The sequence below is a fragment of the Panthera pardus genome, unplaced genomic scaffold (assembly GCF_024362965.1).
Source record: "Panthera pardus isolate Hobbes unplaced genomic scaffold, ASM2436296v1 HiC_scaffold_21, whole genome shotgun sequence".
Taxonomy (NCBI): domain Eukaryota; kingdom Metazoa; phylum Chordata; class Mammalia; order Carnivora; family Felidae; genus Panthera; species Panthera pardus.
In genome coordinates this window covers 62,138,807-62,152,395 of record NW_026526777.1, presented here as the reverse complement: position 1 = coordinate 62,152,395, position 13,589 = coordinate 62,138,807, and the positions used below count along the sequence as shown (strand labels likewise).

At 39.9% G+C, this 13,589-nt stretch overlaps 1 protein-coding gene across 1 annotated transcript in view; it reads left to right on the top strand.

Moving 5' to 3' along the window:
• The first annotated feature begins 5,653 nt into the window (after nt 1-5,653).
• FH (fumarate hydratase) overlaps nt 5,654-13,589 on the top strand; it is a 30,840-nt gene continuing 22,904 nt past the window's right edge. Inside the window, exons 1-2 of the mRNA XM_019423176.2 lie at nt 5,654-5,823; nt 12,674-12,808. Of these exons, the coding sequence (XP_019278721.2) occupies nt 5,698-5,823; nt 12,674-12,808 (261 nt within the window). The 5' untranslated portion in view covers nt 5,654-5,697. The remainder of the gene's footprint in view (nt 5,824-12,673; nt 12,809-13,589) is intronic.

Genomic DNA, 13,589 nt, shown 5'->3' with positions numbered 1-13,589 from the left:
TGGGAGTGGCAGTCAAAGTCAGCTGAAATTCTGAAAATGCGGCATAATGCTGTGAATTATGCAGAAGATTTAATTTGTAATCTAAGTTTCACACCTTCCAATAGTTCTGTTGCAGGCAAAGTATAATGAAAAAAAGAACAAGAGACATAAAAAGGTAGGAAAGCATATATCCTATTAAAACTTTAAACCATATTCTCAGTAAATATTTTTGTAACTGTGTTCATGAGTTGTCTCTACGCTTTAAAGGTTCAGTGAGCAATGATGCCCATTAGAATTAAATGAAAACTTTTTACATGAAAGACAGTTCTAGAAAAGTTATATTACTGTGTTGAGTACATCTGATATGTCTCTAATTTTTAAAAATGATGTTTTCATGAATTTTTTTTCAAAGCTATGCTTCTGATAATATTTTGTTTGTTTGTTTTTGTTTTGTTTTATTTTTTATTTTTTTAAATTATATCCAAATTAGTTACCATATAGTGTAACAATGATTTCAGGAGTAGATTCCTTAGTGCCTCTCATCCATTTAGCCCACCCCCCCCCCCCACAACCCCCCAGTAACCCTGTTTGTTCTCCATATTTATGAGTCTCTTCTGTTTTGTCTCCCTCCCTGTTTTTATATTATTTTTGTTTCCATTCCATTATGTTCATCTGCTTTGTCTCTTAAAGTCCTCATATGAGTGAAGTCATATGATTTTTGTCTTTCTCTGACTAATTCACTTAGCATAATACCTTCCAGTTCCATCCACATAGTTGTAAATGGCAAGATTTCATTGTTTTTGATTGCCAAGTAATACTCCATTGTATATATATATATACCACATCTTCTTTATCCATTCATCCATCGATGGACATTTGGGCTCTTTCCATACTTTGTCTATTGTTGATAGTGCTGCTATAAACATGGGGGTGCATGTGTCCCTTCGAAGCAGCACACCTATATCCCTTGGATAAATGCCTAGTAGTGCAATTTCTGGGTTGTAAGGTAGTGGTTTTTTAGTTTTTTTGAGGAACCTCCATACTGTTTTCCAGAGTGGCTGCACCAGCTTGCATTCCCACATGAAAATTTTTAAATAGAATTAATAGTACATGGCATTTATGGGCACCTGGGTGGCTCAGTCTGTTAAGCATCCAACTTTGGCTCAGGGCATGATTTCGTGGTTCATGGGTTCAAGCCCTGTGTCAGGCTCTATGCTGACAGCTCAGAACCTGGAGCCTGCTTTGGAGTCTGTGTCTCCCTCTCTCTCTCTGCCTCTCCCGCACTCACACTCTCTCTGTCTTTCTCTCTCTCAAGAGTAAACATTTAAAAAAAAAATTAAAAAAATAGTACATGGCATTTTAATATTTTAACTAGATTATCCCATTCTGCTTTGCCAGTGATTGATTTGGAAGCGTCATATGATCTGATATAGCTCAATGAGATGTGAAGAGAGGTTTGCTAAGGTCTTCTGGGAAAGTTCTTACTCACATCTCAGGGGAGAGTTTCTGGAAAGAAGAGTTCCCCTCTTTCACTGAAAGTGAAAGACTCAAAGTCTGGCATGGCTGCCGCCATCTTGTCCCCCCTGAAGATGAAACCTACACAAAGAAAAGGTGTTGGTTCACAGCCTTCTTGGTACTTTCCCCGGTGTAATCTGAAACCCACCCCCAAACGTAGAGGGCAGGGAGGAACCCAAGAGCTAGGTAGGCCACTGTGGGTTTGTAGGTAGCTGTTTTAATAAGCAAAGGGAACTTATGTATGAGGCTTATCTTGAGTTAATTAGCAAGACTAATTGATCCCCGCACCCAACTTCCAAATCTTAAAAGTTTGTGAAAAGGTCTAACTGGGCTCAGTCACGTGTACCCCGCGATGTTTTCAACACATCATCATCTCAAGGCTATGTCCTTGGAGCAATCTCTAGGGACAGGAAAGACATTCCAAGGACAGGGGAGGGGATTAGGAGCCTCCGAATACACTGGTCTAGCTCATGGGTCAAGCAGTGGTCACATCTTTTTGATGAAGTTCAAAACCAAAAGGGCAGAACCAAGGGCAGAACCAAGAAGAGAAGCAGAAGTACAACAGTGAGGTTGGAATCTGTTCTATTTGTGGGCTTCCAGTTATGCAAGTCCATCAGAGTTCTGTATCTAAGATGGCTCACTCACAAGGCTGAGAACTGAAGCTAGGTGTCAGCTGGGAGAGCAACCAGGGCTGCTGACTACAATGCCTGTGTGTGTGGCCTCTCTGGCGTGACTGTCTTAGGGTAGTCAAACTTCTTTTTTTTAAGTTTATTTATTTATTTATTTTGAGAGAGAGCAAGCAAGCAGGGGAGGGGCAGAGAGAGAGAGAGAGAGAGATGGAGAGAGAGAATCCCAAGCAGGCTCCACACTGTCAGCAAAGAGACTGATGCAGGGCGGGAACTCATGAACCATGAGATCATGACCTGAGTCAAAGTCAGACGCTTAACCAACTGAGCCACCCAGGTGCCCCAGGGTAGTCGAACTACTTACATGGTGGCTGGCTTACCACAGAACAAGTGTCTCAAGAAACCACAGGGAAGAAGCATGAGCTTTTCTGACATAGCTTCAGCTGCCACTGTTCTCAGAGTCTATTGGTTATCAGTGAGGCATAAGGCCAGCCAATATTAAAGGGGAGGGTATTTCGACTCTCCTGTGGCAAATTCATACTATAGGGGGGCATATGGAATGGGAGATATTGTTACAACACTATTAGGAAAATAAATTTTGCCCCAACTTTTATTTATTTTATTTATTTATTTAGCACAAGTGAGGAAGAGGGACAGAGAGAAGGAGAGAGAGAGAGAGAGAGAGAGAGAGAGAGAGAGAGAGAGAATCTTAAGCAGACTCCATGCTCAGTGCAGAGTCTGATACAGGACTCAATCCCATGATCCCACAGAGATCATGACATGGTCCTTAGTCAAGTTAGACACTCAACTGACTAAGTGACCAAGGCACCACATTTATTATTATATTTTTAATTATTTTTAATCACTGTGCAGGGCCAGGCACCATTTCCTGAGAAATATTAATAATGATGCAGAAAATAAGTCCCACAATGTGCCTGCAAAATTGTTAAGTCGAATGCCCCTAAGCATCAATTTTCTCTTCTATGAACAGAAGTAATAATAGGACCCTACGTTGCAGGACTGCTTTGATTGTTAAAAGAATTAATGCAGAAAGTGCTTAGAAACATTTCTGGATTGTAACACGCATCAACAGGTGGTTGTTGGAAGGGATTAAAACAGATCATTTATTAAAAGTCTACCAACTTGGATTTTAAAACATTAAACTGTGTGGTGGAAACAGGAGATATGCTCAAAGTAAAAAGGAAACAAAACTATCCAAAATAAAATGAGAAACATACATCAGGCAAATAGTAACCAACTAGCATAGAAATATCAATACTGAAAAAAAGAGTTTAAAATGATAAGCAGCAGTAGGAATATAGAGTGATGTCATTCCATGATGTGATGTTACTCTATGATCTATGAAGAAACCATAAACTTATGTTCACTGAAGCACTGTGTATAATAGCAAAAGATGCCCTTCTTCAAGAAACTGTATAAATAAAACATTTTATATTTATGCAGTGGAATACTAAGTTTAAAAGATTGCTAAGAAAATGTGCTAAATTCATGTGATAGGAGTACTATTAAGTTAAAAATATCATGGCTAGATCTCAAAAACAGTTTAGTTATAGAACAGTAAAGCTTTAAAATTTTAAAACCATTGTTTTTGCATATCAGTATACAAAGCAAAAAATACACAGGTAAACTGAAAGGATACACAGCAAAAATAATGATAGTTTCTGGGAAGATGGGGAAGAAAATGCCTCTCCAGTATTAGTAATTTGTTATTTCTTTTAGTTTATGAAGGATATGCAGCAAGTGCATCAAAATGTTAGCATTTTCTAGGAAATGATAGTGATTGTTAGTAAATGTTCCTGTCGTTTTCTGTCAAACTGATGACAACACTAAGAATACTACTTTCACACTAAACTTTGTGTTGTTTGCCTTTTAATTGTGGGAAGCCTAAACAAATGGGATAGGTGGTTCATTGCTTTCTGAAACCATTGCATTACCTTTTGATTTCTGAATTTCTTTTATTCTGTCCTTCTAACTTCGAAGTAACTGCTGTTTTCACCTTTTCATCAAGTATTTTATTTTTTTTAAAGTTCATTTACTTATTTTTGAGAGAGTCAGAGACTCAGAGCGTGAGTGGGAGACCGTCAGAAAGAGGAGAAAGAGAATCACAAGCAGACAGAACCCAATGTGGAGCTTGAAGCCATGAAACGATGAGATTATGACCTAAACTGAAACCGAGTCAAATGCTTAACTGACTGAACCACCCAGGTGCCCCTCATCAAGAATTTTAGTAGTTTCTGAACCATGAGTTGACACAGGGAGGTGACACTGAGGTATAAAGAGTTCTGGTGAGCTTTTTGGAGTGTTTTGATTGTAGTTCAAGGATCATGCTCTCTCATTTAGATTTTTGTATTTTAAATACATGAGTCAAATTCATAAATCACAAAATAACATAAGCAGTGTTACCCAGGGGTTTGACAGAGGCTAACTCTTATAAGCTTGGCTTTGCAAGTCCTGGACTTTTGACTTCTGGACATCATCCAATGTTTTTCTTTCGTGATTAACTGTCATCTGGTTTCAAGGAATACAAAGCAGAAGAGAGAAGAGATAAAACTGTGGTTCACATGTAATTTTATATCAGTTCGTGCTTTTCTGTCATCACCTCATACTAAAACAATATGCCTTTAATGTGAACATGCATATATTATCAATGCAAAAAAACTTGGGAGAACCTAAATGTAAATAATAAAGATTCCAAAATCACCTGTAACTGTGGACACCTTCCACACTACACTTTAAAAGAGAGTTCTTGAGTGTACCCGTTTAGAAGAGAAAGGAAATTGCAGAGACCTCCACATGACTTTTTAAGTGTTGGCATTATGGATAATTATTATTTCATTGTCTATACTTTGCTTCGATTTCCAAAATTCCTATATGGAAGATGTAATCTGGAAGAAATTTTATTTTATTTTATTTTATTTTATTTTATTTTTTAACGTTTGTTTATTTTTTGATATAGAGAGAGACAGAGCATGAACAGGGGAGGGTCAGAGAGAGAGGGAGACACAGAATCCGAAACAGGCTCCAGGCTCTGAGCCATCAGCACAGAGCCCGACGGGGGGCTCGAACTCACGGACCGCGAGATCGTGACCTGAGCCGAAGTCGGCCGCTTGACCGACTGAGCCACCCAGGCGCCCCCTGGAAGAAATTTTAAAAGATTCCAAAGAGAGAACATGTAATGAGTGATTATATGATAAATAAATATTTCTTTCTAGAATGTCATCAACCAACACTGACTCATTCACCAGCTAATACTCTCGCCCTCCCTCTGCCTCAAACAGCGATCAAGCTGTTTCAAAGAGGTTTCAACGTAAACTTCCTTCCCCATAATTCCCTTCTCCCTAGTTTCCAATGAATCCGAGGGCTTCCAGGGTCCGCGCAACAACACGGAAGGTAAGCCCGCCCCTCTCTCTTTACTGGCCATTCACGATTGGTCCCACCCCACCCCCTCGGCTTGATTGGACAAGAGCGAGGCGCCGTGGGAGGGATGTGTTCAGACAGCGGGCGTGGAGGCGTGGCCTCAACCGCCCCCAAATTCTACCCAGGCTGCCGGTGCACCATGTACCGCGTCGTCCGACTCCTCGCGCGCTCGCGTCGCCTCGTGCGGCCTCCCGGCTCAGCCTCAGCTCCCGGCCTCGGAGGCGTGCCGGTCCTCCCACTGCGGGCCCCGAACGCCGCTGGAATGGTGAGCGCTGGCCGCCCGAGCCCCGGCCTCCCCGCGGTGACCTTCAGCCCTCCGGCTCGCCGGCCCGGCAGGCGGGAGGGATTCCCGCGGCGTCCCGGCCGACCCCGGCCTGGGCCGCGCGCCCGCGTGGCGGGCTTCCGGGCCTCGTAGCGCCGCCTCCTCCCCGGGTGAGCGCGTGGGCAGGGGCTGCAGCCGCCGGCGAGGGTCCTGCGGGGACCCCTGGGGTGTTCCATAGGGGCCCACCCCAGCCGCGCGTTCTGCGGCGATCCAGCCGGTGCGGAGGCCCCCACCCTGGGGCGCTGCCCTGGGGACTGTGCCGGGGTGGGAGGCGGGGGACGAGGGCCGCTGCCGCCCCTGCCCCTGAGCAGGCCCAGTGTCGATCGTCGCCCCGGACCTGCGGCCTTTTATCACCACTGGGCGGTGAACAACTTTCAGGCCTTGGGGTGGGGTTGAAGGTTCTTGGGAACTTCAAAGATTTTACTTTTCACGAAGTTGTCAATTTTGGTAGGCTGACGATGGTTTTCCCCACTTTTGTAAAACCTTGAAATTTGTTGAGGGGGACAGAGTGTCCTTAAGTATGTTAGGGAATATTGGATGGGATCTAACTGTAGCTGAGTCAGTATTTTTTAATTCAGAAAGACCAAAGGAAGGTAAAGGTCCAAGTTCAAGTCCTTTGCTTTTTCGAGTGTCACCTTCAGTAATTTGGGCTTTGACGAGCATTGTAAATACATAGGCACACACGTATTGGTAGGAGGAGTTTGGAGAATAAGTGGTAGTTTAGTAAGAGTTACAGTTCTGCACAAGTTCACCGTGCTGTAGTATGAGCTCTGCAGTCAGAGATGGGATTTCAAATCCTACTCTCCTGCTCAAAGTTCAGATTTGGGGCAACTTGTCTTTGTGCCTCAGTTTCTGCATGTAAAGTGGAAATAATAACAGGTACCTAGCAAGATTGCCCATGTGAAAGTACTTTGACAGTGTTTGGCAAGTAGTAGGTGCTCATTAAATAAATGCCTCCATCTAGCATATTTCAAAGGCCCAAGACATGTTCTGAACTGTGAACTTTAAGATAATTTCATGGCATTACTGTACTTGAAACTACAAAATCAGGGTTACTTCATATTCCTGCAGTTTACTGCTCTAATTAATTTTAGTGCATTTAGAGCCTTTAAAACATTTATGTATTTTTTACTGAGTGTTTTGTAGAAAGGGAATTGGCGGCTGGAGAACTGAATCTGTCCTGTTATAAATATTGAAAAAATAGCACTGCCTTGCTTTTTTAGTGTTGTAATGTTAGCTAAGATCAAATGGAGATAGGATTCCCCCCTACCCCGTAATTCCACATCTATCTTTTGCCCTGTAATCTCAGTTCAAAATCTTTGTGTTGATTTTATTAAAAGCTTTCTTTTTTTTTTTATTGCTACTGTTGAGAATTTACATAACCATAAATGCCCTAAGTTACCTTGTATCCAAATGAGCCATAAATGTTCATCCACTAGGAAGATAGCATTTATTGAATGCAGGCTGTTCATCTGAGTCCTGTGAAAAAGACAGTCACTACAAGCATAAGATAATGCATTTATTGAACACCTGCTATGTATCAGGCCCTTTGAAAAAGACAGTTGCTACAAGCATAGAGTTTAGAGACTACTGGGGGTGTTTAATTACAATGTGATAAATACTGCCTAGGAGAAATAGCACAGTGAGAGTGAGAATATGTAGTGGAGACCAGCTTTGACAGTGCCTTGATGGCATGGTGGATGGAAAGCCCCACATCTTTTAAAGTTTCTTTTCTGTATTTCCTTAATGGTCTGCAGGATGGCCATGAAGACTGGAAACAGATTATATCTTCTATATTACAATGTAATATCAATAAAACATTTATTGTATATTTGCCAGTATTGCAAGACTTTGTGGTCACCCTATATTTTAAGTTGAGCCAGAGTTTTCCTGAAAGAAACTTAAAACCCAAACGCTGTGAAGTCAAACTTTGGATTTTTATCTTTGGAGGTTGTCCTTTTACATGAGAAATGATTTGGGTTTTCTTGAACACTGAATATTCTTTTAAACCACCTGAAACTGAGAATCTGAAAGACATTTCTTTAGAAAGTGCCATGGTTTAGTTAATGGTTATCTTACACATCCATGTGCAGGGGGACATCTTAGAGGCTCAAGGCCTGTATTTATTGACTTTTCTGGTTTAGACTGGCATGCAAATTTTGAGACCATTTCGTCAATTTCTGAGGTTCCTGGAGTTAGTGGCTGCTAACAGTACATGGTATTTCTGTGTCTTAATGGCAATAAGCCTGCAGAGAACGGGACCATTACCCTTCATGCTTCTCCAGAAGGGGGGGCTGATTTTAAATGAGCACAAGCCTCACAGGAACCATTGGGAAGTCACACTTTGTGTCTGCCTCATGCCCAGCTGGTTAAACTCTTTATTTTATTTATTTATTTTTTAACGTTTTATTTATTTTTTTGAGACAGGGAGAGACAGAGCATGAACAGGGGAGGGTCAGAGAGAGGGAGACACAGAATCTGAAACAGGCTCCAGGCTGTCAGCACAGAGCCCGACGCGGGGCTTGAACTCACGGACCGTGAGATCATGACCTGAGCCGAAGTCGGCCGCTTAACCGACTGAGCCACCCAGGCGCCCCTGGTTAAACTCTTTAAGCCATGGTGTTAAATACCTGAAGTGATAAACTGCCTTCTGCTAGAAACTCTCTGAATTATGGCATATGAAGGCATGGTTTTCAGAAATGCTACTTTTTTGTAACAGTGGATTATATGAATTAAAAACTTCTATTTAAGAGATGCCATTCATCACTTCATCCTCAAAAGCACTGATAATTTTCAATTATTTGAGGATGAGCATCCGTTCTCTTCATGCCCAGGCCACTGGGAAGAGATGATGTATGTGATAATGTGGAAGATTTTGAAAACCACACGAGTGCTTTTCAGACCTCAAGTGGACTCATAGGTAGATGGTGGAATCAGTGTAGTGGGTAGCTACCAGTATTATTGTTATTATTATTATTATTAATATTTTAATAGAATTGTGTAGAATAGAAAATACGGGTGTATAACATACTGTTTCATGAAATTTTTGTTTCAGCCTTGTGTGCGTGTATGCACGTGTTTATGTATGTACCGGATCACTGTCGGAACGTTTTTTCTGTGGGTTATTATTGTAAAGAACATTTGAAAGAATGTTTGAAGAGACGTGGCAGTTACCTGGTTCGTTGTTCCTCTATCCATATATATATATATATATATATATATATATATATATATATATATGTACTTATCTAACTGATGCTAACTCCACATAAGTGTAGCCTCCCCTACAGTTTTTCTGTAATTCCTGGTGCCTTTCAAAGTGTTTTACAGCATTGCTTCAGTTTCTGTTCAACAAATGTATGCAACCTATATATTTCCTGGGGTTAAATGAAGAGATAACTGTTTGGCTTTTTGGAATGGTTTGTTACTAGCTAGCTAAGCTGCTGCAGACGGTGTTTATTGTTGCAACTTTGGGATGTTTATTTTTATTATAGGGACAGTAAGCATATTTTTGGAAGTTTTTGCTGAGATTATGATTTTGGCCATGATTGACTTCTGTACTTTTTTAATGATCACTGTCAGGATCCTAGAATTTGATTAGGTTGTTGTTTCTTGATTTGGAATACAAAAATTGTTAAGGTTTAAGCTGAAGAACGTGGTAAAATGTATTCGTCTAGATCTTTGAAGTAACTTTTAATGGATCTGAGTTTCATCAGAGCAACCAGTTATTTAGGGGGCAAAGATACTGCTGTCTTATGATGAGAATTTAATAATTTTGAAGCAGAAAGCGGTGTAAATCTAAGGGGTTGAACCTGATTTCACAAGTGACTGATGGAAACCATTCTGCTTTTAGAGCTGGCATCTTGTTGCTGTCTCCTAACAAGGTGATGAGAAGAAGAACACTGAGTTTATGTGTTGAGTGCCCCTGCTGTCATTGCTAGTGTCATCCGGTCAAAGTATACTTTAACATACGTGAAGATTTATTTAGGCTACCTAAAACAGAGATCATAACGCAAAATATTTTCATTAGTGCTTCGGAGATACAGAGCCCCAGGTGCTTTGGGTCTACAGGGTAGGAAGCAAGTTACAGTGATGTATAGTGGTGTCAGTGTAACCAAGCTCTGTTAGAGAAAAGTCGAACCACACATGTCCACCTCCTTTTATTCTTCGGGGTTAGGGGCACAACTCAAGGCTCCGTTGTGGCCAGTCTGGAGTTACTCCCTCTGTTTCTTGGCTTATGGAAGTAGTAATAAAAAAGTAGTAAATCCAAACAGCTTTTGGGTTTTGACAGTCCAGGCTTTGAGGGTTTCAGGTCTTTCCCCTTGCTAACTGGGTGATCTCCTGAGATTATTTAATCTCTCCAAATCTCCAGTTCCTCTGAGCTGCAGATGCAATAGCACAGTCTCCTAGAGTGATTATAAAAGTCACGTAAAGTGATGCTCGAGAAGAGTTTGCTGCATAGCATACTGAATGCTGACGTGTGATTATTTTTATTATCTGCTGCTTCTTATTGGCTTAAGCCAGTCCTCCACAGACTTTTAGACAATAGAAGAAAATGTACCTCATTGGTGATACTACTATATGTCTACATAGATACAATGATACTTTTCTGTTTCTGCAATCCAAAAGGCTTTATAACATATAAAGGGTTTTGTAAATCTGTCTAGTCCCAGGGTATAACTACAAATTACGTTTTTTTTTTTTTTTTCAGAGGACTGTTAGTAAAACAGAATTACTTGGCTAGGAATTTTTAAATCTTTTGAATCATCTGACCATGTTTATTTCATAATTATTGCACACTGATTAAAGCTCTGAGTATCTCTCTGGAGTCTCCTTGCTATAAAGTATCATGTAAATTCCAACTTTTTATTATTTTACCGTAAGTCTTTTTTATAGTATTCTAAAATATTTGTTGAGCAGTTGTTAATTTTCTATTAGTATAAATATATATATTTTTATTTTTTATTAGTATAAGTTGATGTACTTGATAGAATCTTGGAGTCTCCATAATAGGGACTTGGGATCATGGGTTTTTATTCTGGGTAGTGGATTGGCTTCAAGATACAAACTCTCTAAAATCATATGTAAGATTTTGCATACAGTATATGTATTTGTGTTCATTTTTCTAGAGAAAGGATCCATAGCTTTCCTCATATTCTCAAAGGGTTGCATTGCCCTGAAAAGGTTAAGAACTGACCTAGCCCATCCTCCCTTGTCTGTACGTTTAATTTATGGATGAGAAAAGTTGACTTGTTGAAGGTGACACAGCTACTAAGTGGGGGGCTGTCTTGACTGCAAAGCCTGGGCTGTTCATATTGCACTCATCTATCTCTCATGCCTGGTATTTGTAGACCATGGCTGAGCTCTGCTTCAGTATGTAACATTTACAACCTTTAAAGTATCATTTTCAGGCCATTTTCTAAAGTTTCCTGTAAAATAAAGATTAACCCAAGTACTGCACATTGAATTGGTCAAAGCTTTTCCTACAGGAGATAGACTTCTGAGCTGGAAAAGATTATTATTTTTGCTTCAGAGTCTTTCCTTTATTTAACTTCAGCATAGCATGTGCATTCTACGTCTGTCTTTAAAATCTGCAGTATTTGAAAATGATATCTGATAAGAGGTTGATGTCCAAAATATATAAAGAAGTTACACAACTTAACACCAAAAAGCCCAAATAATCTGATTGAAAATGGGCAGAGGACCTGAATAGACATTTGTCCAAAGAAGATGTATAAATGGCCAACAGAGACATGAAAGGATGCTCAACATCACTAATTTTCAAGGAACTCCAAATCAAAACCACAATTATGTATTACCTTACACCTGTCAGAATGGTTAGCGTCAAAAAGACAAGAAATAACAAGTGTTGGTGAGGATGTAGAGAAAGAGGAACCCTTGTGCACTTTTGATGGGAATGCAAACTGGTGTGGCCACTGTAGAAAACAGTACGGAGAATCCTCAAAAAATTAAAAATAAGGATACCATAAGATCCAGTAATTCCACTGCTGGGTATTTACCCAAAGAAAATGAAAAAAATTCAAAAAGATAGATACACCCTTGTGTTTATCGTAGCACTACTTACAACAGCCAAGATATGGAAACAGCCCAAGTGTCCATTGATAGACCAATGGATAAACAAGATGTGATATATATACACAGTGGAATATTACTCAGCCATAAAAAAATGAGATCTTGACGTTTGCAACATGGATGGACCTAGAGGGTACTATTCTAAGTGAAATAAGTCAGAGAAAGACAAATACCATATGATTTTACTTCTGTGTGGAATTTTAAAAACAAAGGAATAAACACAGAGCAGAATCAGACCCATAAATACAGAGCACCAACTGCTGGTTGCCAAAGAGGTGGGGGATGGGGGAGGTGGGCAAAATGGGTGAAGGTACAGGTTTTCAGGTATGGAATGAATAAATCACCAGAATAAAAGGTACGGCATAAGGCAGTAGTCCATGGTATTGTAACAGTGTTGTGTGGTGATAGAGGGTAGCTGTACTGTGGCGGGCACAGCATGGACATGGAGTTGTGGAGTCATCATGTTGGACACCTGAAAGTAATGTGACATTGTGGGTGTCAACTGTATCCAAATTGAAAAAAAAAAAAAGACAAAAAAATTCTCAAGAAAAGAACTGGGTGGTAGAATGAGAATCCAATGGGATTTTTTGGTCTTTATGGTACTTACTAAGGTTTCTTTCCCCTTACAGCTGACAAGGTGTTATTGCTTTGATACTCGGTTTCTTTTTAAGCTATAATAGCGTCTTATTTTTCTCTTTAGGCAAGCCAAAATTCCTTTCGGATAGAGTTTGATACCTTTGGTGAACTCAAGGTCCCAAATGATAAGTATTATGGCGCCCAGACTGTGAGATCCACGATGAACTTTAAAATTGGAGGTGTGACGGAGCGCATGCCAGTAAGTGGTTTTGTGGAAGTATTGGCTTTATTCAAATGAGTCACTTTATAAATAAATATTTTACAGAGTTAAAACATGAAGTTATTATGTAACTGGCTTTGTGAATAGTAAGATATTTCTCTTTAAAATATCAAAGAGCTTTTTGAACTTTAATACTATTATTTTGAGCTGTGACTTTGAATATTTTAGAGTTTTATTTGATAGAACTCAGTGACTTGTCTTTTTATTCTTGCTGGGATTACTCAGATTTTTACTAGAATTTTACAGTTTAAACATTTTTAGTTTCAATACTTAATTTTTTAACCTGGTTTAAAAGAAAACATTTTTCTTCAATATTATATTTTCTATCTTTCTTGGTTGCAGTTTCTAGGAAAGCATACACAAATACATAAAAATATTCTTCTTAACCATATCTGGCATATAATAGGTAATACATATATAAGTATATGTTCATTGCTACACGAATGATTGATTAGAAAACTTTCTACCATGTTTCGTTAAATTTAAGATGACGTCAGTTAGAAGATACACCGTTATGTAGCCCCAGAAGAGAAAGGCTGTCAGAGCTGTGACGTGTCATTGATGTGCCTTGGTTTCAGAGATGTCAGAGTGTGAAAAGAACTGAAGGAGTAGATTACCTGTGCTGCTGGAGCCCATCTGCACTGTGAGCGCTAGTCGGTGCCACAGCGCAGGGTAGGATAGGAGCCTAGGAGTAGGCGGCCTTCCTCCGGGGAGATATGGTTTAATAGCTGTCTTCTAAGTACACTTTTATCATACAGTA